At 47.9% G+C, this 26,100-nt stretch overlaps 1 protein-coding gene across 1 annotated transcript in view; it reads left to right on the top strand.

Moving 5' to 3' along the window:
- Positions 1-26,100, top strand: part of Serinc5 (serine incorporator 5) — a 100,924-nt gene that overhangs the window by 60,903 nt on the left and 13,921 nt on the right. The window contains exons 4-8 of the mRNA XM_028855975.2: positions 101-183; positions 2,284-2,377; positions 9,235-9,446; positions 11,813-11,908; positions 15,271-15,397. Of these exons, the coding sequence (XP_028711808.1) occupies positions 101-183; positions 2,284-2,377; positions 9,235-9,446; positions 11,813-11,908; positions 15,271-15,397 (612 nt within the window). The remainder of the gene's footprint in view (positions 1-100; positions 184-2,283; positions 2,378-9,234; positions 9,447-11,812; positions 11,909-15,270; positions 15,398-26,100) is intronic.

Genomic DNA, 26,100 nt, shown 5'->3' with positions numbered 1-26,100 from the left:
TCCCGATGACCGGAACACGGGCCGGCATGCTACCTTCTAGAGATCGATCTTTTGTCCGTCTTTGAATATCACTTAAATACATTTCCCTTTTCTCTTCCAGCTTCTGGTTCTTTAAGCTTCTGCTGTTGGGGGCTATGTGCTCAGGAGCGTTCTTCATCCCGGATCAGGAGACCTTTCTGAATGGTACAGAAGGGGTGTTCCCGGGGGCCTGGCTATTTTGTTTTTACACATTGTAAAGTTCTTCAGAAATGTGATCCAGTGTGTGTGGATCATTGAACTACTAATTCTTTTATGACATAAAGAATGTCTGGGTGTTGGGGATTTAGCTCAGTGGTAGTGCGCTTGTCTAGCAAGTGCAGTACTCTGGGTCTGGTTCCAGCAGTGTATGGGAGCTTTTCAAAGGCAGTGTTACCTGCCTGCCCTTTCCCGTCCCCTGTTCCTTCTACTCCACTTGTGGACAGCCCATGAGAAGACTCTGTCCCTCTGTTGGCTGAGGAACTGGAATGATAAACTTACTGGCCTGGAGAGTAAAGTGTGTCTTTAATATTTGCTTGAAAACAGATCCGGCACATTAGAATGCCTCTGCCATGAGGGGGCCTTATTCTCTCTGGGTATCACACAAACGTGGCAGGATGAAACAGTTGTTAGCTGTGAAAATCGGACAAGGAAGGCATTCTCCAGTCTCTTTCTAAATACACTGTATGTGAAGTTATGTAACATTGAGTTATAATCCTTGCTTTTATTTAATATGGACCTAGTAATCATAACTGAAACAAGGCTTCTTCCCAGGGAAGGAACAGTTACGGATGGGGATGAAATCTAAATTAAAGTGGATCCAACACATCATTCAACCCAAATCAATTCACTTTCCTAGTGGAGATGGCAGTTGATAGGCACCAGCCACACTGCCTTAGATGACAGGGTCCAGCTCCATCTTTAGGGTGTGTCTGTCAGTTTTTCATAGACTTTTACAAATGGTGTCTGAGTCTTCCTTCTAGCTATGACACTGTTAACTAGTTTTGTTTTTTTTTTTTTCTCCACAGAGGTAACTTTCGTGTATATTTTAGCATATTGGAGATAGATGTCTAGAGTTCAGTGACCTAAGGTCCTCAGGTCAGCTCCAGCTCAGTCTTTCTATAGACAGTCTGCAACCTACATGGCATGGTCACTTTGTAACAGCCCAACACAGACCTGACTCCTCTTACCTCCTTGCCACACTGGACAGTCAAGGCTCATGCCCAGTAAAACTTAAACTCCTGATTTTTCTAGCAGCATTTCTTTTCTCGTGTGAGTCAGGGGCCACTGTGGACTTTGTGAACTCCTGCATTTATTGAGACAGCTGAGGTTCATCATGAGATTCAGCTTGGATGCTCCAGGACCAGACTGATGTCCAAGTCCCAGCCATACCCTTTATGTGTGAGAGGCTTTGCCAGTTACCTTAGTACTGCGCTTTTGCGGCTGGGATAAAATACCCAGACAAAAGCATCATAAAGGAGAGAGGGCTCGTTGGAGAGCGTAGTTCATGGCAGGGAGTCAAGGCAACATTTGAACTGGCTGTCACAAGGCTGGGGAGAAGAGCAGCAAGTGCCTGCTCAGGTCGCTTTCTCCAGTTGACACAGTCTAGACTCCTTTGCCCAAGGAATGGTCCCCACAATTAAGATGGATAGCCCCCTACAGGTGTGCCTCCAGGCCTATTGTAGCTGGAGAATTTCTTTCCAGCTCCCGCCAAGTCCCGCCAGTCCCGGAGCCCACTTGTAAAATAAACACACAAACTCTTCCATTATTTAAACTGCTTGGCCATTAGCTCAGGCCTATCATTGTCTAGCTCTTACTTTTATATTTAGCTCATTTCTATTAATCTATACTTTGCCATGTGGCTCGTGGCTTACCGGTACCTTACATCTTCCTTGTCCTGGCTGCAGCTCCAGGCAGTATCCCCCTCTGCCTTCCTGTTCCCTTAATTCTCCTCTCTGTTAGTCCCGCCTATACTTCCTGTCTGGCTACTGGCCAATCAGTGTTTATTTATAGAGAGCGATATCCACAGCAGCCTATTTCTCCAGTGACTCTAGAGTCTGTCAGAAAGACACCAACCATCATACTAACTCACATAGACTACCAGTTCTCATCTCGTGTCTAACAAGTGAGTATGAGGTTAGTATGTATGGCTGTGTGGGAATGAAATGTTTCAGAGGTAGAATGACCACGGATCGAAGGTTTATCTTCTTGGGAGTTAAACGCATTCAGCGCTCACCTCGCCGCCCTTGGGGCTGTGTTCTTTTGCAGCCTGGCGCTATGTCGGAGCTGTGGGGAGCGTCCTCTTCATTGGCATCCAGCTCCTCCTGATTGTGGAGTTTGCACATAAGTGGAACAAGAACTGGTAGGTGGTTTTGTGGAAAGCTCTCACTTTTTGAGTCAAAGAAACTGCCTGCCCCTGGGAAAGGCTCTGCTTTGGGTTCCAGTCCACTTGTATCTCTCCATTTCTTCTTCTCCGTTTTCTGTCCGCTCTGCCCTCCTGTCTTGCTTGTGCCTGTTGTGACTGGCCATGTGGGCCGTGTGTGACTGGCTGTGTGGAGCATTTGTGACTGGCTGACTGTGTGGACCGTGTGTGACTGGCTGGTTGTATGGACCATGTGTGGCTGGCTGGTTGTATGGACCGTGTGTGGCTGGCTGGCTGTGTGGACCGTGTGTGACTGGCTGGCTGTGTGGACCGTGTGTGACTGGTTGTATGGACCGTGTGTGGCTGGCTGGCTGTATGGACAGTGTGTGACTGGCTGGCTGTGTGGACCGTGTGTGACTGGCTGGCTGTGTGGACCGTGTGTGACTGGTTGTATGGACCGTGTGTGGCTGGCTGGCTGTATGGACCGTGTGTGGCTGGCTGGCTGTGTGGACCGTGTGTGACTGGCTGGCTGTGTGGATCATGTGTGACTGGCTGTGTGGACTGTGTGTGGCTGGCTGTGTGGACCATGTGTGGCTGGCTGTGTGGATCATGTGTGGCTGGCTGGCTCTGTGGACCATGTGTGGCTGGCTGGCTCTGTGGACCGTGTGTGACTGGCTGGCTCTGTGGACCATGTGTGGCTGGCTGTGTGGACCGTGTGTGGCTGGCTGGCTGTGTGGACCGTGTGTGGCTGGCTGGCTGTGTGGACCGTGTGTGGCTGGCTGGCTGTGTGGACCGTGTGTGGCTGGCTGGCTCTGTGGACCGTGTGTGACTGGCTGGCTGTGTGGACCATGTGTGGCTGGCTGGCTGTGTGGACCGTGTGCATCTGTGACTTGGGGTTCCTTCATCTAAGCCCCCCTCCTACAAGGTTAAGAAACAGAAGCACAGAAGCCACAAGTACTTCAGAGCATGAGACTCTTCTGATAAGACTGAGATGAAATAGTTTTTTTCTATAAAAAAAATTGTCTCCACTTTCCAAGACACACACCATCCCTTTGTTGGGAAAACTTTCTGTCCTGCTGTAGGAGGCTGTCTTGCCTGTAAAATGGTAGACTCTTTAGTGCCTTGAGAACAGAATTCACATCCCAGGCCATGAGGAAATGCCTATTAATAGCTAGTTCTTTCTGGTTGAGCTAGACTGAGGAAGCGACAACCAGACAAGGCTCCCGTCCTTGTACAGGGGCCAAGTTGATGCTGTGGTTCTGAACAGAGTGCCATCGCTCTGATTTGGTGTCTGTTTTGGTGATGTTGGTGATCAACTCTGGGCAGGTGTTCACCACTGAGCTAACTTTCTTTACTTTAAAAATGATTCTCTTTTATACCCAATAAAGCTGTTGGTTTATTTATGTCTGTCTGTCTCTGCAGTTCAAGCTATAAATTCATGATCCTCCTGCCTCTGCCTCCTGAGTACTAGGATCCCAGGTGTACATGAACTATGGCTGCTCTTTTATAGGTTTTTCTAGGCATCATTTTTATAATACTGAATTTTGGCAAAACAACAAAAACAAACAAACAAAAACACAAACAAACCCAGTGCCATTAGTGTGCATTTTATTTTTATGTTGAGTAAGACAAAGCACACTCTCCAGACTTTCTCAATATTTTCTATTTTGAACGTATTCTTCAGTTGGACATTGTTCTGCTTTTGTTTCTTAAACATGGTGATGATGTGGCGTGGCAGCTGTGTGTGGGGAGTACATCGGTGAAGACACAGTGTAGTACCAGCCGTTTTATTACTGAGTGAATACTGATGAGTACAGCCAAGGAGGACCAGACCTTAAACGATGCGGTTGGAGAGACGGCTCAGTAGTTACGAGCACTTGCTGCTCTTTTGGAAGATCCATGCTTGGTTCCCAACACCCATCTCAGGCAGCTCACAACCGTCTAAAACTCCAGCTCCAGGGCATTGGACTCCCTCATCTAGAGGCGCGCGCGCGCGCGCGCGCGCGCGCGCGCACACACACACACACACACACACACACACACACACACACACACACATAAAAATAAATATTAAAAAAACAATGTTTCCAGCATACTGACCCACACAGAAGTGTTACTGGTATATTTTGGTAAGTTGACTTGTGCTCGTGTAAGAGTTATCGCATGCTATTCACATTTTGAGTCACTTCTAAAATCTAGTGATTTTTGCTGTCATCCCTTCTAGGCCATGTTCTGAGGCAGTAGAGTTTTCTTAAGGATCAGCTGAGGGGTGCTGTAGTTTTATTTGGCCCAATGATTTTTGTACAGAGGACCCACAATAAGTAATGCACTTTAGCTGATAATGCTGCATACTGTCTTTTGTACTTGATAAAATCTGTGTGCTTTATGCTGAGACATCGTGTCTTGGACACTGAGTCCTGACTTGGGTGTCCCACAGCACGTTCCCCTGAGCATGTCTGTGCTTCTCTCCTTGAGTGCTTTAACTGATTCCTGAGCCAGTTTTTCTGGGACTGACTATTAATGCCAAAGTTTAATGGGCCCTTAGGAAGAGTTTGCTTGCTTTGAAAACTTCCTAGAAACTGCTCAGTAAGAATAGCGTAGGAGTTTTGCAGCCAGGCTTGAGAGATGGTGGTTCCGCAGTTAAGAACATTCACTGCTCTTCCTCCGGAGACCTGAGTCCAGTTCCAGCGCCCATGCAGGGTGGCTCGCAACTTCTGGTACCGCCTACACTTCAGCTTCAGAGGCTCCTGCATTCACTCTTAGACTCCTTGGACACTGCACACATGTGGAATATATCTATACAGACGTATACATACACGAAAACAAATCTTTAAAAAAAAAAAAGACCTTTGCAGACAATAATATTGCTTTGATGCTAGGAATCCCAACAAAACCTTTTTGTTAGCACACCTACAGTTGATTCATCAGCCTAAAGTTAATACTGAGCTGGGAAGCTCACTAAAATTGTTTCCTTACTTTCAACTTTTGTGCATTCCCTCCTTTTTCCCCCCTGTTTTGCTTTGATTTAAATAGACTTGATTCAAGGCTAAAACAGAAAATGTGATGACTGGTTTTAGGGGAACAACTTAGTAGATGGAACTTTTTCCTTTCCCTTTTATTTCATTTATAAATATATCAAAAGAGAAGAGCCTCAAAGCCACAAGGTACACATGCCATGGACCTGCAAGCCTGCTGAACACAGGTCTTCTGTCCCTCCCCATTCTGGAATGTCACTTTGACAAATGTTTGTTGGCACCTCTGACACCAGATTTTGTACTATAAAATGGTGTGGTTCGTTGGATTAGATGGTTAGTAGTTGTGGTTCTGTTTTATTTTTGCTGTCTAGGTCATATTCACAATTTGAAAGGTCAGTTCTATATTACTGAAAAAATGGAAGCCTGGCCAAATGGCTCAGTTGGTAAAGGCACTTGCCACCAAGCTTGATGACCTGAGTTTACTCCCCAGGACCCATGTGGTAAAAGGAGAGAACTTCCATAAATTGCCCTCTGATTTCCACATGCGTGCTGCCCTCCCATGTGCCCCCCCATAAATAAATAGCTGATGAAATAACAGAAGGTAGATAGTATATTCAGGTGTTGCTAATGGGAGTTGATGTTAAAAGCACTGGAGATTGTACATTTGCCTTGGTAGGTTTAGTTTGGTCCTGCCTCTCATCGAGCCTGGGCCCAGCCAGCCTTCCCAGCCTGGGACTCTCTTCCTGTTGGGTGTGTAGATTCTGCAGTCTCCCGGTACTCTCTCTCTCTCTCTCTGTGTGTGTGTGTGTGTGTGTGTGTGTGTGTGTGTGTGTGTGTGTGTGTGTGTAGGCTCTGCAATCACCCCGGTACTCTGTGTGTGTGTAGACTCTGCAGTCCCCCAGTACTCTGTGTGTGTGTGTGTGTGTGTGTGTGTGTGTGTGTGTGTGTGTGTGTGTAGGCTCTGCAGTCACCTGGTGCTCTCTGTTCTCTGTCTGGGGCTTCTTACTCAGCCCGTGGTCACTATCTTTTTGGAGTATTGTGCCCCAGACAACAGTGATGGGCATGGAGCCGGGAGAGATGACCAGTCACAGGATGGACTGGGTCGGCCTCCAGCAAGATGCCATCAGGAGCAGGGGTGAGGCCGGAGCAGCACAGACAGAGCCTCTCTGCTCACCTGCTGCCCTGTGTTACTTCTTTAGAGCATGCTCAGTGAGGGCGTGGCGTTGCCCAAGCACCGCCCTGCATGGTAGCCATAGGATGGGGACAGCCTTCGTCTGCTCTGTGAAGCTGATAGCGTTGTAGCCGGGACGTGATACTCAACACAGAATCCTGCAGTTATATGAAGGACTCATGCGTGCAAACTACACCATAAAGGGTGCAGGAGAGCAGGCTGCCCTTTGGGAGGACCCCGCTCAGACGTAAGCTGGCCCGGCTGGTTTAAGGAACAGAGGGACATCTGTGTCTGGGGCCTAGAGGCGTGGGAAGAGCGGGGAAGATGATATCAGAGCTGGCCCTGGGCCAGATCATAGTGCCTCTGAGGCCTAGTGTAAAGGCTTTTTAAAGTTGTTTTCACTCAGGTCCTTGCACCTGCTGGGCAAGTACTTTACCACCGGGCTGCATTTCCGGACTTACAGCTTTGGTTTCTAAATGAAACGTTGGGAGAGTAGAAGAGGTTTGAAGGGAAGACTGTAACCAAGTCGTTCTTAACTTAAAAAACAAAAGATCGGAGAGGGCCATAAGTGCATGCTAAGGAGGCCGGTGTAAGGAGGGCTAGCTCTGAGGGGTGGAGCTTGGAGCCAGGTTGCAAAGGCCCAGGTTCTGTATGATCTGAACAGGATTCAGGTGTGGGTGGACCTGGAGGTGAGCCGAAGATGTGGAGGTGAGGAGAGGGCCTGTGGTTCTTGTGTTTTCTCTTTCTCCCAACAACGAGAGTGTGGCTGCCATGTTCTGAAGTGAGAGCAGAGGAGTGGACATGGAGTCCTCGTGATGTGCCAAGGCTGGCATGTCAGTCTGACCTCCCAATGGAGAAGGAGGAGGAGGAGTCTGGAGCTCAGGAAAGGCTAGGACCGAACACTGAACCTGGACCAGTGTAGTCAGAAATCCCTCACATGCTAACAACCCAAAGACCAGAGGAGGAGCAGGCTGGACCCTGCCCCGCCCACCAGTCCAGTGGTCAGCTTTTGGTGTGTACGGCACTGTGTATCCTTGCCATTCGTGATGTTTTGTCCCCCATTTTCTTGGTGTGCCTGTCGTGGGGGTAATTCTGAGGTCATCAGAGTGCCCGGCTTCGTGTCGGGACTGCGGTGGTCATTGTCATCTCAGCCTTCCTTCCTGTTTTTCCGTCTCTGGCGAGAGCAACCTTTCCATTGTGAAAGCGTTCTAGCAGTGTTGCTTGAACCCCTTCCAGCTCTGTGGAAACGTTAGGCAAGCGGCTTTCTCTGAAGAATGGGGGAGCGTGGTTGTGGGAGCACGGTGTGGGTGCGTGGTTGCTGACACCAAGAGCAGCTGAATCATGAGGTGGATGACAGTCAGTCAGCCAGTCTTCCTTGGCTCTGTCCTCTTTAGCATTTGTAGACACCTCCTCTTCGTTCTGAACAATTTCTACGGAATTATGTCACCACTAATCTTGCTCATGCCTTTATTAATATTTATAAAAACTGCAAAGTAGATTCCTCTCTTGGTTTCTTTATGGTATATCCCAGTAGACCTTCCCCTCCCCTCCCCTCCCCTCTCCTCTCCCCTCCCCTTTTGTGTGTGCATGTATGTGCATATTCATGTTTATAGGGGTGAACACTTGTGCATGCATATGGAAGCCAGGGGACTACTTGAGCTATCATTCTGTCCACCTTTTGGTCTGGAACTCTCCGAGAAGGCTGGACTAGATGGCCAGGTTACAGCAGGAATCCAGCTGTTTCCACCTCCCCAGTGCTGGGTTACAAGCGCATGTCACCATGCCCAGCTTTTTAGACTACGGAACTCCGGTTCTCGTGCTTGGGAGACAAGCACTTCCTGACCGAGCTGTCTTCCCGGTCCGGTGTTTCTGTCCCCAACTTTACAGAGTTATTGAATCATGCATATGTGAGTGTGTCTGTATGGCAGTATGTGTTTGAGTGCAGCGATCGCTGAGGCTTCAGGTCCCCTGGAGCTGGACTTACAGGCACTTGTGAGCTGCCTGATGTGGGTGCTGGGAATGGAACTCAGATCCTCGGCAAGAGCAGTAAGTGCTCTTAAGCACTGAGCCGTCGCCCCAACCCCTCTTTCCCTGATTGTATTTACTGCGGTGTTTCTCCCTTAATCAGTTCTCAGAATTTCGGAGAGGTGGTCCTGATGCAGGCCCTCTTCAGTGCAGAGGGAAAAGAACAGGGGCTGGCAGGGCTTCTGTGAGCGGAGCTGTTTCTCCTCCAAGAGAGGGTGGCCTCAGGGGAGCTGCCGCCAGCACTTAGATGAGAGGTCATGGCAGTTCCAGGCTCTGCCCTCACAGAGGAAGCTCGAAGCCCACCCCACTGAGTTACTGTCTTTGTTTCACACACCAATGCTGCCGCTACCTCCCCGGGTGCTGTTAGCATCCAGCATGGAGGAGCGAGGGTAAAGCTGGTAGATGTTCATTTTAGGTGATGCACACACTGGGCTCAGGAGAAGAAACTCATGTGTGCAGATGCTTCTAAGCCCAAGTCAGCAAGTCTGCAGAATCTGAGAACTTTCTGGCTGAGGTAGAGTGTCATCACTGCTAAAGGTGTCTTTGGACCCATGATCCCAGTGTCCCCGATGGGGCCTGATCCTATCAGTCAGTATCTGAGGGATGGGAAGCTCCAGAGAACGGAGGCCTTCACTGACTTGTTCTCTCTCTCCTCCACCTCCCCTCCCTCCTTCCCGGAGAAACAGGACTGCAGGCACTGCCAGTAATAAGCTGTGGTACGCCTCCCTGTCCCTGGCGACGCTCATCATGTACTCTGTTGCTGTTGGAGGCTTGGCTCTGATGGCATTATTTTACACACAGGGCAATGGCTGCCTGGACAACAAGATCCTCCTGGGAGTGCATGGCGGCCTGTGCCTGCTGGTCTCTCTGGCAGCCATCTCGCCCTGTGTCCAGAATCGTAAGCATGGCTTTTCTCTTTTTCTGTATGTATTTTCATTTGGGAGTTTGAACGAGCACAGTGGTTTTTTGAAAGTCCAAGTCATTCTTTAATTTCCCGTGGATGGGGCTCAAGTCTCCTCTTCATATTCCATGCTTATTTGGAGGGGATAGCCAGGTTTACTTTGTGTCCAGGAAGATCTGAATTTAAGCCAATACATAGGAAGATAGACAGTATACTATAGGGAGCCTTTAAATGGGAAATGTGCTCAGACTTTGTTATGTGAGATTTCTGCATTTGGCTTGTTATGTCCTGGAGAAATTTGAATGACAGGGCCCAGGAGGAGCTGTTTCTGGGATTGTCCTAGGCAGGTGAAGAGCAACCAAGGACAACCTGGCTAGTGAGTCAGGAAATAGGAACTCTCATCCTGGTTGTTTCCAGTCTCATGACCAGATTCTACTTCAGTGAAGTCCGCAGAACTGTGTGAGCTTGGCCTTGGTCAGGCTGTGTCAGAGCCACAAAGGAGGGGACCGTTGAAAGTTCCTTAGAAAGTGGAGGTGTGAGCTGTCACAGTACACTACCTGTGACCCCGTAAGCTTGCGTGCTCAAGCTGTGCTGCCGCCAGGTTATAAAGATGTTCCCAGGCTGGTGTTTCTCGAAGGACTCTTCCTGTATAGGTGATTAATCTGATGTGCTGTTCAGATTTCTAGATGGGAAAAGGAGAGAGGACAATAAGTGTGTAGCCCTTGGAATCCTTTCCAGAACAGTGGGTTTGAAAAGCCAGGCATGTTTGTGTATGTATGCCTGTAATCATAGTACTTAGGAGACGGAAGGGAGAGGATCCGAAAGTTAAAGCCAGCCTCGACTGCTTAGGGGCATTTGAGGCCAGCCTGGGCTACATGAGACTCCTCGCCTTCAAGGAAAAAGGGAGCAGCTAAGGAGCAGCAACCAACTTTACCAGGATAAGATGTTGTCCGTACTGAGTCTTCAGCTGCATTGCAGAAACTGAGGCAGTTACTCTCCCAGTCCTCTGCAAATGGTCAGTAAAGAATTTCCTAAAGCAAACCATTGGTAAGCTGACTGAAATCTCCTTTGGGTTCAGTCCTACCTTCTGAAACAGGCGTAACATTTTGAAATTTTGACTAGTGCCATTAGTGGATGTCTAATTCCAAAGAGCAATATTGTGAATGCCTATTACAATGCCGCTATTGATAATTATCATTGAAAAACAGTAATTTAAGAAGGAATTTCAACAGAAGGTAGCTGGGATCCTTTCATGTCAGCAGGTGGTTGAAAATATCCGCAAAGAGAGATCCCAGTCAACAGATTCTGTAGTTACTCTAAATGATTCCAATACTAAGTTGTAACTTAAATATTGGAACTTTAAGGCCCTCTCCCAGTGAATGCCACGCCCCATAGCTTTTCTTTTTAGCAGGGACTAGGTCTTGTACTTAGTGAGGCCAAGAGTGTTTTGGTGGTGGTGTTTTTTTTTTTTTTGTTTTTTTTTTTTGTTTTTTGTCTTGACAGCTAAGTACTTATGCTTCGTGGATTATCTAATGACCTTGTTCATCTACCCATGCTCTGTGAAGTTTGTCGGTCTATCACGCTAAGCTAAACAACGATGCCGATTTTCTTCTGATCTCATGACTTATGAGCTAATGTTATAAACTTCAGCGGGGAGGGGCCCTGAGAGATGGTTCAGCAGGTGAAGGCACTTCCTGCTAAGCCTGAGAACCTGAAGTTAATCCCTGGGACCCACAAGGTAGAAGGAGAGAACTTACTCCTGCAAGTTGTCCTCTGACCTCCACACATCACACATGCTTGTGCACTTGTATGTATGCATCCATGCAACAAACTGTCCATACATACATAATACATACATACACACATACACACATACATACATACACACATACCTACATACATACACATACACACATGCATACATACACACATACACACATACATACACACACATACACACATACACACATACATACATACATACACACTTACCTGCCTACATACATATACACATACATACATGCATACACACATACATATATACATACATGCACACACACGTACATACATACACACACACACACATACATAAAATTAAAAGCCCTCGGGGTCTGGACACTGTTGCATGTTATAGGTTTTTTAGCATTGTTTATGGAGAGATTGGAAAGAATTTGGTGTCCTTAAATGGCAATATGAAGGTAGGCATATCCTCACCCAATTTTAAGTTTTTTCTGAGACAAACACTTCATTAGTACAGGCGGGTGTAGAAGTTTAAGGAGCTCTGTGAGTGGGGATGGAGTCCGTTTAAGGTCCGGGTCTGCTGCTGGGATTTTAAGGCCGTCTTCGCCTGTCTCCTGTTCCAGGACAGCCCCACTCGGGGCTGCTGCAGTCTGGGCTGATCAGTTGCTATGTCACATACCTCACCTTCTCGGCACTCACCAGCAAGCCTGAGGAAATAGGTAAGGAGCCTTTTCCAGTGTGTGCCGATGGTACTGTGTCTTCATTTCCCTAGAGCCTGAGCTGTCGAGGATTCAGTAAGTCAAAGAAGCAAGATGAGCTAGGCCTTTTCATGAAATCAAGTCATTAACTGCAAAAACAAAAATTTCTTCTCTTAAAAATTTTTCATTATTTTTGAACCGTGTGTGTGTGTGTGTGTGTGTGTGTGTGTGTGTGTGTGTGTGTGTGTGTGTATGCATGTGTGTGTATGTATGTGTATGTACGTACACATGCATGTGTGAGTGCAGGTACTCCAGGAGTCCAGAAGGGGGCATATGATCCCCTGAAGCTAAATTACAGGCCACCGTGAGCCACCTGACGTGGGTACAAGAGCCACAAGGGCCATTCACCACTGAGCCCTCTCTCTAACCGCTGCCCCGCCCTGCCCCCCAGCATTTTTTGAGTCTTCCCATTGTGCAGAAAAGACATGACCAGAGGTCAGCAGGTCAGCTTGTAAGTTGTGTTCAGGCCTCCTCTGCGTTTTCTCGTTCTGCTTTGTCAGGAACCACTTTATTTTATTCTGTTGTTTTCTTGTTTTGTTTTGTTTTTGCTTCGTTTTGTTTTTTAGTTACTAATTTTTCCCCTGTCAGGAGGTTATTCTCTGACAGTGAGAGGGAGTTGGAAAGTATGAAGGTAAGAAGGGTGAACAATACAGTTTGAACCCGGATCGGTCTCTGGCAGGTGACAGTCTCACGGTGCTGTCCGGTGACAGTTATTACAGAGACAGTGGAACACAGAGAAGGGCCATGTCTGTCAGAGGCAGACTGTCGGAGCTCTGTTCTCTGGTGGTTTTAAGAATCCAGTGAAAATGCTCATGATGTGCGCATTAGTCAGAATGGTGACCAGCACACAGCAAGTTCTGTGGGGTGTTACCTGTTACTAGTGTAAAATTGTTACAGTGATTATTTTGAAAGCTTTTAAAGGCAGGGTTAGATAATCCAAGTGGACCTAGAACTCCCTATGTAGACCAGGCTGAACTCAAAACCACAGAAATCCACCTGTCTGCCTCCAAAAGTAAGATATTAACCTACATAAGTAGTAGTATATTCTAACATGATATTATGAGCCCCTGAGCCTTATGAACAGGTGGCCAAATTTTCATATTGATTTTTTAGATCAATATATTTTATATTTATCACTTTTGTGATACATAAGTATGCATAAACACATATGCATGCAGATACATGAATGTTTGAATGTTCAGTTATATTTGATCTTCCATAAATCAAGTAAATGTAGTCTTAATTGAATAGAAAATAGAAGTTCCTAAATTTAGAAAACAAATGTAGTGATTATTGAGATATTATAGGTCTTCTTTGTTTTGAGAGAAGGTCTTACTGTAAAATCAAGTTGACATGGAACTCACTATGTAGCCCAGGCTAGCCTTGAAACTTGCTGTTTTCCTGCCTCAGCCTCCCAAGTGCTGGAATCAGAGGCACATGCCACCATGTTCAGCTCAGGTCTTGTCTTCATAGTTATGGTTGGAAGTAGTAATTGGAGGTCTTATAGTAAGTATAGCTTATCCTGAGTTTAATTACACACAAAAAAAGCTCAATCCTGACTTAGTTTACTGTGGGGTCTCAAAACTTCCCCCCCCTTTTTTTATTATATATTTTATTTTACAATACCATTCATTTCTACATATCAGCCACGGGTTCCCCTATTCTCCCCCTCCCACCCCCTCCCCTTACCCCCAGCATACCCCCCATTCCCACCTCCTCCAGGACAAGTCCTCCCCCAAGGACTGCGATCAACCTGGTAGACTCAGTCCAGGGAGGTCCAGTCCCTTCCTCCCAGACTGAGCCAAGTGTCCCTGCATAAGCTCCAGGTTTCAAACAGCCAACTCATGCAATGAGCACAGGACTTGGTCCCACTGCCTAGTTGCCTCCTAAACTGATCAAGCCAATCATCTGTCTCACCTATTCAGAGGGCCTGATCCAGCTGGGGGCCCCTCAGCCTTTGGTTCATAGTTCATGTGTTTCCATTTATTTGGCTATTTTTTTTAATAATTGAGTAAAACCGAAATTTATTATAAGCCACAGTCATCCTAGGGACTTCCATGCTATATATATAGCCTCTATGGGTCTATGGGTTGTGGTCTGATTGTTCTTTATTTTATATCTAGAATCCACTTATGAGTGAGTACATACCATGACTGTCTTTCTGGGTTTGGGTTATCTCACTCAGGATGATTTTTTCTAGTTCCATCCATTTGCCTGCAAATTTCATGCTTTCATTGTTTTTCTCTGCTGAGTAGTACTCCATTGTGTATATGTACCACATTTTTTTCATCCATTCTTCAGTTGATGGGCATCTAGGTTGTCAAAACTTTTTTTTTTTTTTTTTTTTTTTTTGCAATTGCTTGTGTACTAATATCTGATTTCAACTTAATGGAGGTTTTGTTCACAGTGTTTTTTTTTTTAAAAAATAACAAATATTTCCCCAAAACAGTAAAACACTTTTATTTTTAATTAGTACTACCTGAATATAAATGTTCAGTTTTGTTCACATCTCATAAAAATCATTTCCCCCACTGCCCTCGAAAATAAAGGTTTTAAAAACCACAGCTGACATGGTTATGTTTACTCTTTTGAGGTGAACACCAGTGATAATTCCAGTTTGACTCAGAGTGTGTGTTTGCAGAATGATTTCTATACTTTCAAGTTGACAATCAGACCTAGCTGGATGTTAATAATTGAAGCACAATGTTTTTTTTTTTTTAAATGCTAATTGCTACTGAGAGAGGTATTATAGAAACATTTCTATCCGGCCTCTTGATTCATCTCTTTGAACTTTGAGACTACCTCAGGTTTCCAGGTCACAGGCTGAAGGAGACCATGTCCCTCTGTCAGCTGTAGTAACCTGTCTTCTCTGGCTTGGGAGCCCAGTTCCAGGCCCCCATCACACTGTCTGCAAGTGGGTTGCTCACGCCAGGGGGCCTGTGCTCTACCCTCTCTTCAGAGGCTTGTGGATCCAGTTCAGAAGAAAGCAGAATAATATTTTTAAATGGATCTAACTTCACTTTTACTGTTTTCTCTTTAATCTACAAAAAAGAGCTAGAGTGACTGACTCCCGAGTCATCACATCCTCCAACACTTAACACGGAGGGGCGTGGGGCGCTCCTCTCGTGTGCTGATGTGGGAGAGCAGTTTTCTGAGCTAATAAAAGTGCAGCCATGCAGAAACAGATGGTAGAGTAGAAGTCCCCAGTGTGAAGGCCTCAGGGTCGGGAGGAGGCATGCCAGAGCTCTCTGATCTTCCCAGATGAACGCTGTAAGGGGCAGCAGACCTTTCTCAGGTGACTGTGTTTGCTTTGTGTTTACAAGTTCAAGATGAACACGGGAAGAACGTTACCATATGTGTGCCTGACTTCGGTCAAGACCTGCATAGAGATGAGAATATGGTGGCCTGGTTGGGCACCTTGCTCTTGATCGTCTGCATCTCATATTCATGGTAAGTCCTAGGAGTTATTGAAGCTCAGCTTACAGACTTTAAAATTATAGTTGTTTCCTTGTTAAGAAAAAAAACAAAAAGCCAGCAGTGACATGACCTCCTGCGTGAAATCCGTGTGCTCATTGCTCCGTTAGATGGGGCAAATTCAATAGAAGCATGCTTTGTTTAAAAGTTGATTGAAGATTAGTTGCTGAGGCATCCGAAGAGTAAGGGAGCACATAGTGAGGAAGACGAAAACATAGTGTATGCCAGAATGTCCTGGCAGAGCTCTAATCCAAGGGGAAAATGGCGTTTGTTTTGTTATTGGTGGAGAGAAAGCCGGGTTGTTTTACGCGTGGTCCAGTGAAGACAGGAAGCGTCCCCTCCTCTCCTGTGCTGAGACTGGTCATGCTATCACTCCCAGGGTCTGTGGGACGTATGTGATGTAGGCAGGGTGTCTCACGTGCCTGTGCCAAGGAGCCTCCGCTTTACAAACACTTCAGAGGTTGCTGGAGAGAAAAGTCAAGGATAGAAATGGTTGGTTACCTATTCTGGGTACATACTTCACTGGTAATGAAGCTTCCTTTCAACAGGAGCCTTTTCAGAGTGAGGTTTTACTTCATTATGTTTTATGTTTTGTTTCTGTGTGTGAGAAATTCAGCTTGTCATGGGCACGTTATAATTTTCCTCTCGCTGAAACTAAACAATCCTGGTGGTGACAGCCTGTGGAAAGAAAATGTCTGAGTACGTTGACATGCTCTCTAATCCTGCTGAAAGGAAGGGGCCAGCAAGGGCCTCCACGCTACAGAGTGTTTGCTCAGAACTGTGACCCAGCCAGGAAATGCTCGCTTGTGTACCATGTGGTTAAAGTGGTGGTTCTCTGGCCAGCTCTAATCCCCAGTCTGCCTGTGCTACGTGACAGCCCTTCCCATATGTCTGAAGGAACCCTTCTGACATTTAATCACATCAGTTGTCTGTCTAGTACCTGCGATCCTGAAGCAGAGAGTGTTGTGGTTAGGGAGATGGCCCGGTCAGTAAAGGGATGGCCGTGCGAGTGTGAGGACCTGCGTTCAGATTCACAGCTCCAGTGTTCGTGTAAAAAGCTGAGCTTTGTCGCCCACACCGCTAACCCGAGTGCTGGGGATGTGAACAGGTGGATCCTGACTTGCTGGCCAGCCGGTGTGGTCATTGAGCTCCAGGTTCAGTGAGGGACCCTGTCTCCGAGAGTAAGGTAGAAAGACATTGAGGAAGGTCCCCAGTGTGTGCTGGCCTCTCCATGCACACACACAGAGACATACACAAAAGTAAACAACAGGAGATTCAAGTCTTTGGCCATTTCCAGTGAGCCCATACCTCATGAGCCACGTTTCCTGCTGCCTGTGTGCTAGCTAGTTGTTTGCCAAAGTCAGAGTAATCTGGGAAAAAGAACTTTAATTAAGGAAATGATACCCCACTCGGTTGACCTGTGGGAACGCCTGGGGTGCGTTTTCATGGTTAGTGATTGATGTGAGGGGCTCAGCCCACTGGAGGTGGACCACCCCTGTGCAGTGGTTGGTTGTGTTAGAGGTGGACAACCCCATGCAGTGGCTGTGTTAGAGGTGGACCACCCTGTGCAGTGGTTGTGTTAGAGGTGGACCACCCCTGTGCAGTGGTTGTGTGGACCACCCCTGTGCAGTGGCTGTGTTAGAGGTGGACCACCCCTGTGCAGTGGTTGTGTTAGAGGTGGACCACCCTGTGCAGTGGTTGTGTTAGAGGTGGACCACCCCTGTGCAGTGGTTGTGTTAGAGGTGGACCACCTTGTGCAGTGGTTATGTTAGAGGTGGACCACCCCTGTGCAGTGGCTGTGTTAGAGGTGGACCACCCCGTGCAGTGGTTGGTTGTGTTAGAGGTAGACAACCCCTGTGCAGTGGTTGTTAGAGGTGGACCACCCTGTGCAGTGGTTATGTTAGAGGTGGACCACCCCTGTGCAGTGGCTGTGTTAGAGGTGGACCACCCCGTGCAGTGGTTGGTTGTGTTAGAGGTGGACCACCCCTGTGCAGTGGCTGTGTTAGAGGTGGACCACCCCGTGCAGTGGTTGTGTTAGAGGTGGACCACCCTGTGCAGTGGTTGGTTGTGTTAGAGGTGGACCACCCTGTGCAGTGGCTGTGTTAGAGGTGGACCACCCCTGTGCAGTGGTTGGTTGTGTTAGAGGTGGACTACCCCGTGCAGTGGTTGGTTGTGTTAGAGGTAGACAACCCCTGTGCAGTGGTTGTTAGAGGTGGACCACCCTGTGCAGTGGCTGTGTTAGAGGTGGACCACCCCTGTGCAGTGGTTGTGTTAGAGGTGGACCACCCTGTGCAGTGGTTGTGTTAGAGGTGGACCACCCCTGTGCAGTGGTTGTGTTAGAGGTGGACCACCTTGTGCAGTGGTTATGTTAGAGGTGGACCACCCCTGTGCAGTGGCTGTGTTAGAGGTGGACCACCCCGTGCAGTGGTTGGTTGTGTTAGAGGTAGACAACCCCTGTGCAGTGGTTGTTAGAGGTGGACCACCCTGTGCAGTGGTTATGTTAGAGGTGGACCACCCCTGTGCAGTGGCTGTGTTAGAGGTGGACCACCCCGTGCAGTGGTTGGTTGTGTTAGAGGTGGACCACCCCTGTGCAGTGGCTGTGTTAGAGGTGGACCACCCCGTGCAGTGGTTGTGTTAGAGGTGGACCACCCTGTGCAGTGGTTGGTTGTGTTAGAGGTGGACCACCCTGTGCAGTGGCTGTGTTAGAGGTGGACCACCCCTGTGCAGTGGTTGGTTGTGTTAGAGGTGGACCACCCCGTGCAGTGGTTGGTTGTGTTAGAGGTAGACAACCCCTGTGCAGTGGTTGTTAGAGGTGGACCACCCTGTGCAGTGGCTGTGTTAGAGGTGGACCACCCCGTGCAGTGGTTGTGTTAGAGGTGGACCACCCCTGTGCAGTGGTTGTGTTAGAGGTGGACCACCCCTGTGCAGTGGTTGTGTTAGAGGTGGACCACCCCTGTGCAGTGGTTGTGTTAGAAGTGGACCACCCTGTGCAGTGGTTGTGTTGGAGGTGGACCACCCTGTGCAGTGGTTGGTTGTGTTGGAGGTGGACCACCCTGTGCAGTGGTTGTGTTAGAGGTGGACCACCCTGTGCAGTGGCTGTGTTAGAGGTGGACCACCCCGTGCAGTGGTTGGTTGTGTTGGAGGTGGACCACCCCTGTGCAGTGGCTGTGTTAGAGGTGGACCACCCCTGTGCAGTGGTTGTGTTAGAGGTGGACCACCCTGTGCAGTGGTTGTGTTAGAGGTGGACCACCCCGTGCAGTGGTTGGTTGTGTTGGAGGTGGACCACCCTGTGCAGTGGTTGTGTTAGAGGTGGACCACCCCTGTGCAGTGGTTGGTTGTGTTAGAGGTGGATCACCCTGTGCAGTGGTTGTGTTAGAAGTGGACCACCCTGTGCAGTGGTTGTGTTGGAGGTGGACCACCCCGTGCAGTGGTTGGTTGTGTTGGAGGTGGACCACCCTGTGCAGTGGTTGTGTTAGAGGTGGACCACCCCTGTGCAGTGGTTGTGTTAGAGGTAGACCACCCCTGTGCAGTGGCTGTGTTAGAGGTGGACCACCCTGTGCAGTGGCTGTGTTAGAGGTGGACCACCCTGTGCAGTGGCTGTCTTAGAGGTGGACCACCCTGTGCAGTGGTTGTGTTAGAGGTGGACCACCTTGTGCAGTGGTTATGTTAGAGGTGGACCACCCTGTGCAGTGGCTGTCTTAGAGGTGGACCACCCCTGTGCAGTGGTTATGTTAGAGGTGGACCACCCTGTGCAGTAGTTGTGTTAGGAAGCAGGACGAGCAAGCCTTGAGGAGCACGTCAGTTAGCTGAACTCCTCTGTGGTCTCTACTTCAGTTCCTGCCTCCAGGTTCTGGCCTTGGGTTTCTGCCCTGAATTACCTCAGTGATGGGCTGTGATGTGGAAGTGTAAGATGAAATAAATCCTTTCCTCCCCAGGCTGCTTTATGTCATGGTGTTTATCACCGCAACAGAAGGCAAGCCAGCGTGTAAGAATGTTGGTGAGTGGGGCTGGAGAGATGGTCAGCAGTTCCAAGCATTGACTCTCTATTCTTCCAGAGCTCTGAGATTCAGTCAATACTTGGCAGCTAACAGCTGTAGTAACTCCAGCTCCACGAGATCTGATATCATCTTCTGGACTCTAGGACACTGCACACACATGCTGTACAGACATACATGCAAGCGAAACATTCAGATACATAAAATAAAAAAATAAACAAAAATCTCAAAAATATTGGAAGGTCAAGAGAGAAATAGGTTACTAAGCTGCTTATAGCTCATTTTCTTAAAATCAAATAGAGTTGTGTTTATAAAAATTCCCAGAAGGAAGGGTTGGAGAGCTGGCTCAGTAGTTAAAAGCTCTTGATGCTCTCGCAGAGGGTCAGGGTTCAGTTCCCAGCACCCCGCGGCAGCTCACAGTCATCCATAACCCTGGTTCCAGTTCAGATGCTCTCTTCTCTCTGGCCACCAGGCACACATGTGCACAGACATAATTGCAAGTAAAATGCTCATACTCATAAAAGAAATATTAAAAAACAAAACAAAACGCAAAACTGGAAACTCCTAGGAAGAGATGGAGCAAACTTGTGGTAGTGGTGGCGTTTGAGATAAGTATTTCCCTTCATTAGTTTTTGTGGTGTTTTGGTTTGTGTTTATTTGCAACTAAATTGGCTTTCTTTTTGTCATTTGGTATTATCAGAAGAAATTATAAGGGTACTTAGCAGAACAAAATACTGGTTGTTTGAAGGTTAGTCAGCATCCAGTAAAGCTGGGGTAGGGAAGTGGTTGTTCCTGTGCTAGCCCAGAGGTTTAGGTTTGCTTTGGGCATCTGTAAAGGAGCAGAGTCCTACTGGGTTGTAAGCTGCATAGACTGATGGTTGTGGGGGCGTCTCACAGTATGGAATTTTCACCCCCTCACATTTTCCCCTGCTTCTCGGTTGTAAATGCTTACTTTTAGAGCTGGGTATGTTGGTGTGTGCCCATAATTCTAACTAATATGGGAAGCTGGGGCTGAGGCAGGAGGATTACAAGTTTGAGGCTAGCCTCAGCAATTTAGCAAAACCCAGTTTTGGTTTTTTTAGTCACTTTTAAGACTGGGAGTATGGCTCAGTGACAGAACTAGGCATACAGTGTATGCACAAACATAGACATACAAACATATTTACACACACACACACACACACACACACACACACACACACACACACACACACACACACCAATACAGGGATTCAAGTCCATTTCCCACGAGTGCATAATGTCACCACAACTTAGCACAGCAATTCTTAACTCTCAGCCTTTATAAGGATCTGGGTCTGAAACGCATCCACCCCCAACCCCCTGCCAAATCACTTTTAATTTGGGGCTTAAGTGGAAATGAATTTATCTGCTTCCATATGTATAAAACCCTAGACTTAATCCCTAGCACGATACAACAACAACAACAACAAAAAACTACAAGGATCACTTTTGAGAGATGGCATCACAAGTGGAGGTTGGCAAAGGATAGTTTGCTTCCCAAAGATGTCAATTTTCAAAGCTGACAGCTGCTGTTTAGACTGTCTAGATGCCAACAGCAAATGTTGGTATTGAGTGCTGGTAATTAAACGGCAGAAGTGCAGTGCCTGGAATGAAGACACGAAGCAGCAGTGCCCAGGGCACAGAGGGTAATGGCGCTGCCCGTGGGGGCCTCTGTAACACATGGGCGAACACACTCTCAGGAGCTGGCCGAGTGTCCCGTAGGATCTGGAGACTGATGCTTGCTGTAATTACCCACCGCAGCACCAGGAGGAGTCAGCGTTTAGAATGTTATAAACAAATGGGTTGGCTTCAAGATCACAGGGCCTTGAAGAAGACCTGCTGCTAAGGGAGGGCATGATACCATTGATGGTTCGCAGTTGTTTCCAGAGTTTATGTGGTTGAAGCATGGGAGGTTGGAGAATGTTCTCCAATGAGGCCACGCTGTCTGGGTAGAAGCTGTTATTTGAGCATGATTACAGGAATGGTTAAATTCTTGGTGGACACTGTATAGGCTAGAACAGATAGTGTGCAGATTAAAGGGGAAGAAATTGGGAATTAAAGAAGTGGTCCGTTTAAGACCCAGGATTGTCTGGGGCTACTTTTTATGATATCATAGGAAGCACAGTCCACTCTTGGTTCTCTGGGGGATTCTTGTCTCACTCCCAAATGCTTCCTTAGGCACTTCATGACTTCCCCTGCAAGTGCCTGCCTTGAGGAGATTTCTATCAGGGTCCAGACCAGATGCTACAAGCGGCTAAGGATACTAATCTGAGGGATATCAAGTGAATCTAAGCACACGGAGTTCTTTAGTCCGTTCACTTTATTCTAAGTCAATTCCATCTACACAGCTTCAGCGCTGTCCTCACATTCAGCTCCTCTCTGTGCCCAGTTTTCCTGTCCTCATAGTTTTAGTAAGCTCCTATGCTTTTGACCTGATCTTCCTCCTCCGTCCCTTCCTCCTCCATCTGTATCCTTCCTGGCTCCTTACCCCGGCCCTGATAAGATCTGCTTTACCCTCTACAGAACCTCTGTCTTCCTCTCCTTTCTCTGGCCATGCGGTTCTGTGTCTGCCTCTGGAATTCCTCTTCAATCCTTAACTGCACCTGGTTGTGCAGAAAGTCCTATTGTCCTCAGTCAGTCTCTCTGCCAGGCCCCTAGCCTGAGGGAAGGGGATGGTCTGAGCTTCATTTGCACAAGAAACAAAGCTATGCATCACAGCCTGCTTGTCTCCTCAGCGGGGGAGTTAGTTACTTACAAGTTTAGCAGGTCTGGGAAGCTTAGCTGTTTGCCAAATGGTCTATAGTATTTGGGCCCATAAGAATCTCATAGCAGAAGACAGCTGAAATATTAAAAACTGGATAACACCAAATATTCATAATAAATGGCTTGCCTTTTGACAGACCCTTAGCCAAAGTATAGCTTTAATACACAGCTGAATCTCTGTAGTGTATTCTTGCGGCCCTCAGGAGGCGCTGTGTCTGCCCTGGTCCTCCTGCCTGGGTACTTGCTAAGAATTTACTTTACTCTAGTGTCTTGTCCAGACCTTGCTTCCTGGGTAATGCTCTCTCTAGACCCCCCCTCCCCCCGCCTGGTGCCAAGGAGTTACCTCTGTGGAGGAGCACCCCAGCCAGGACCCCAGGATGGCCCTCACCTTGGCCCATTTGCCAGGGTTCCCTAGTTAGTCCAGCCTTCCCACCCTCCCCTGAACCGGGTGACAAAGTCCAGCTTCCGCTGGGTGTAACTGGTCCTTAACTCCTTCCTTGTTCTTCAGATTCAGATTGCTGTTTTGTTATTTCCAGCTGAAGTTGTCAGGCTGGGGAGGACCCGGGAGTCGTTTGTACTTGTAAAAGATGGAGTATGTTCCTGCACCTCTTTACCTCAGCTTCCAGAACCATTGGCTTCCTTTGCTCGAGTATGTGGAGAGATTGACTGTTATGGAGTTACTCTTTTTATTATCACTGTGACAAAACACCTGACCAAAGAAATCCTAAGGGAGGAAAGATTCATTTTGGCTCATGACTTCAGAGGGTTCTGGTTTGCTTTCTGTTACCGTTAATAGATCACATGGCTGTGCTGCCCAGAACGGGATAGTCATTTGGGAAGAGGGAATCTGAACTGTGAAGATATCCCCACCAGATTGGCCTGTGGTGCATTTTCTTGATTGATAATGATACAGAAGGGTCCAGCTTACTGTGGGCAGTACCACCGCGGGCAGGCAAATGGAGCAAGCCAGGAGGATCAAGGCCGTAGGCAGCACCCCTCCATGGCCTCTGCATATGCTCGTGCCTCCAGGTTCCTGCCCTGTTTGAGTGCACTGTGATGAGGAACTGTAAGCTGAAATGAACCCTCTCCTCCAGAAGCTGCTTCTGGTTAGCGTGTTTTATCACAGCAGTGGAAACCATAACTTAAGACAGTGACCAAATGCATAGAGAAAGGCTTGATTTTACCTTACAGCTTGTAATCCATCCTAAAGGAAGTCAGGGCAGGAACTCAGGGAAGGATCCTGGAGGTAAGAGCTGAAGTAGAAACCGTGGATGAGTGCTGCTTGCTGGCTTGCTCTTCTTGGCTTGCTCAGCATGCTTTCTTGTATTACCCAGACCCACCTGCATGGGGGTGGGGGCGCACCACCCACAGTGGGTTGGGCCCTCTAACATTAATCAGTTAAGCTCTGAGAACTAATGGCCTTTCCAGCCCAGTGTTCCAAACCTGGTTAGGTCTGTCACAGCCAGAGCCCACTCTTGGTACACTGTTGTAGCTGGTTTCCATTGACGTGACAGAGACCACCCCAGAGATGGCTTGGGGTGACGTCCTTTGCTGAGGCAGGATCCTAAGCTGGGTGGCATGCACAATTAGATTATTAGGAAACATTTGTGTTATAAAGTATCCCTTGGTTATTTTTATGTTAGTTATGCTTAAGAGGAAAAGAAGTAACTCTTTAGTGTTTACACCATCTAGGAAAATACCCACTGAATCTAAAAGGGGACAAGCTAAGAATCTATATTAAATGCTAAGCGACTTCCTGGTTCAAAATAGGCTGTTGACGGCAGTACAGCATGCCGTGGGGAAGAGGGTTGGTATGATGTTCTGGTAAAGAGGCTGGCTTAAGCTGAGAAAAAATGGTGATAGAAGAGCGTGTTGTTTCTCTTTGTCCTCAGCCTGCCACTCTTACTTAAGAAGGAGGGAACGGTGGTGGATTGCTTTTCTGTTTTAGAAATCCTGCCACTGCCTCAGCAACAAGCCAGAAGCCTTTCGTGACTGTGCACCAGGAGCGTGGGGCAGCCTCCCCTGGTTCCCACAGAATCCTGGTCTCCTTTGATAGCCATGAATCACTGATTACAGAGCACTGTGGGAACGTGGTGGACTTGTCACACAGAGGCATGGGCTGTAACCTGGGCCTGCCCTATCAGTTTTCTAGGGTGAGTAGAGGCCTGTGATCTCCAGTGGGAAAGTCTGGAATCTTCTTGGGATTCTCTGTGACCACAGGACTTGGGCTCGCTCGGGCATGAGCTGAAGCAGGTGTTCAGAAGGCACGTGCGCTGTGCATTGATCTGACAGTATGGCAGAATTTAGAGTATTGCCATGGTTTCTAGAGAGGAGGGAAGGAAGGCGACGTTTTGGTGAATGTGTGAATGATTGATTACAGGGAACTTGGGCTTTGTGGGTGGGTCCAGAGACAGTAAACAAGCTCTGTGGCGTTAGCGGTTCTCTGAATGTGACAAACTGCCTCATTCGGTGCCCTAGTCCTCTGTCCACCCTTGCTCCGTTACGGGGTATGGTGACTGACGTCTGTACTCCCGTCACTCAGGAGGTTGAGGCAGGAGGATTGCTATAAGCTCAAGGCTAGTATGGACTACATAGTAAGTTTCAGACGAGCAAGGACTGCATAGTAAGACTGTACCTCAAAATAAAGAAAAAAAAAAAAAAAAGGGCTGGGAAGATTATGACCTGAGTTCAAATCCCTAGAACCCACATAAAACTAGGCATAGCATGTATCTCTAATCCCAGTGCCTCCACAGTGAAGTGGGGGTGGGGAAGATGGGAGAATTTCTAGAAGCTCAAGAGACCTAGAACAACATGAGACCTTGTCTCATACGGAGTGGTAGGAGTGGTAGGTAAGGACGTACACCCAAGATGGTCCTCTGACCGCGCCTGCGTGTGCGCATACACACACACACACACATGGTGATGGGGAGGGGAGGGAGAGAGAGAATATTCTAGGTTTTAAGAACTTGTGAAACCATTGTTTTCTTTAGTAATTTTCAAGGGTTTTTGTTTATTTGTTTGTCAAGACAGGGTTTCTCTGTGTAGCCTTGGATGTCCTGGATCTCACTCTGTAGACCAGGCTGGCCTCAAACTCACAGAGATCCGCCTGGCTCTGCCTCCCGAGTGCTGGGATTAAAGGTGTGCACCACCACTGCTGGCAGTTTTCAAGAGTTTTATGGGAAGGCCGTATGCTGCAGCTTCACCTGCTCTGCATGTCGGAGGACGCGGTCCCAAGGATGATCTGCATGTCAATAGTTTTAGACGGGACAGCAAAGCCCTTCCCTGGTCTAGTGTGTCTGAGGGTGGGAATGAGGCGGCGAAGGCCCTTGAATCAAAACTTTTGTCTTTCTGAAACTTTTAATCCAGAGAACTATGAAATGGAGTGGTTATTGCAATGCTACTAAAGACTCTCCTTCAGTTTTCAATCGAAGACTTCAGATACTGAAGTTTCGGTAAAATTCAGACGTGGGTTTCCCTCCCGAAGCTTCCTGCTGTACTAGAGCATGCTTGGCATGCAGAAGTCTGACGTGCAGGAGCAGATGGCTGTGTTCCTTGGGAGCATGGATACCGGAAATTTTTGTCTTCCCCTGAGTCAGGAAGTAGAGTGGAGGGTTAGGGTCCGGATCCCAGAGGACCTCTTGGCTAGTGAGGGAGGCATTTCTGTTGCTTCCCTAAGGTCATTGACTGAGAGCAGACAAGACCCGCCGCCTCCCGGGGTTGGTTTGGTGACCCGAATCTTACTTCCTGCCTGTCCCCTGGGAGCCGGGCTTCTTGAGCAGCAACAGTCGCCCACTCTGTCCTTGTAAGCTTGGTTCTGTGTGAGCAGGGACAACTGCATTTTCGTGGAAGAGGCCGAGCACTCAGAACAGGGCTCGCCACATGCCGCACTCATGGCCTCTG

This window comes from Peromyscus leucopus, chromosome 11 (assembly GCF_004664715.2).
Source record: "Peromyscus leucopus breed LL Stock chromosome 11, UCI_PerLeu_2.1, whole genome shotgun sequence".
Lineage (NCBI taxonomy): Eukaryota > Metazoa > Chordata > Mammalia > Rodentia > Cricetidae > Peromyscus > Peromyscus leucopus.
Note: the sequence above shows the minus strand (reverse complement) of the source record. Positions and strands in the feature narration are given on the sequence as shown.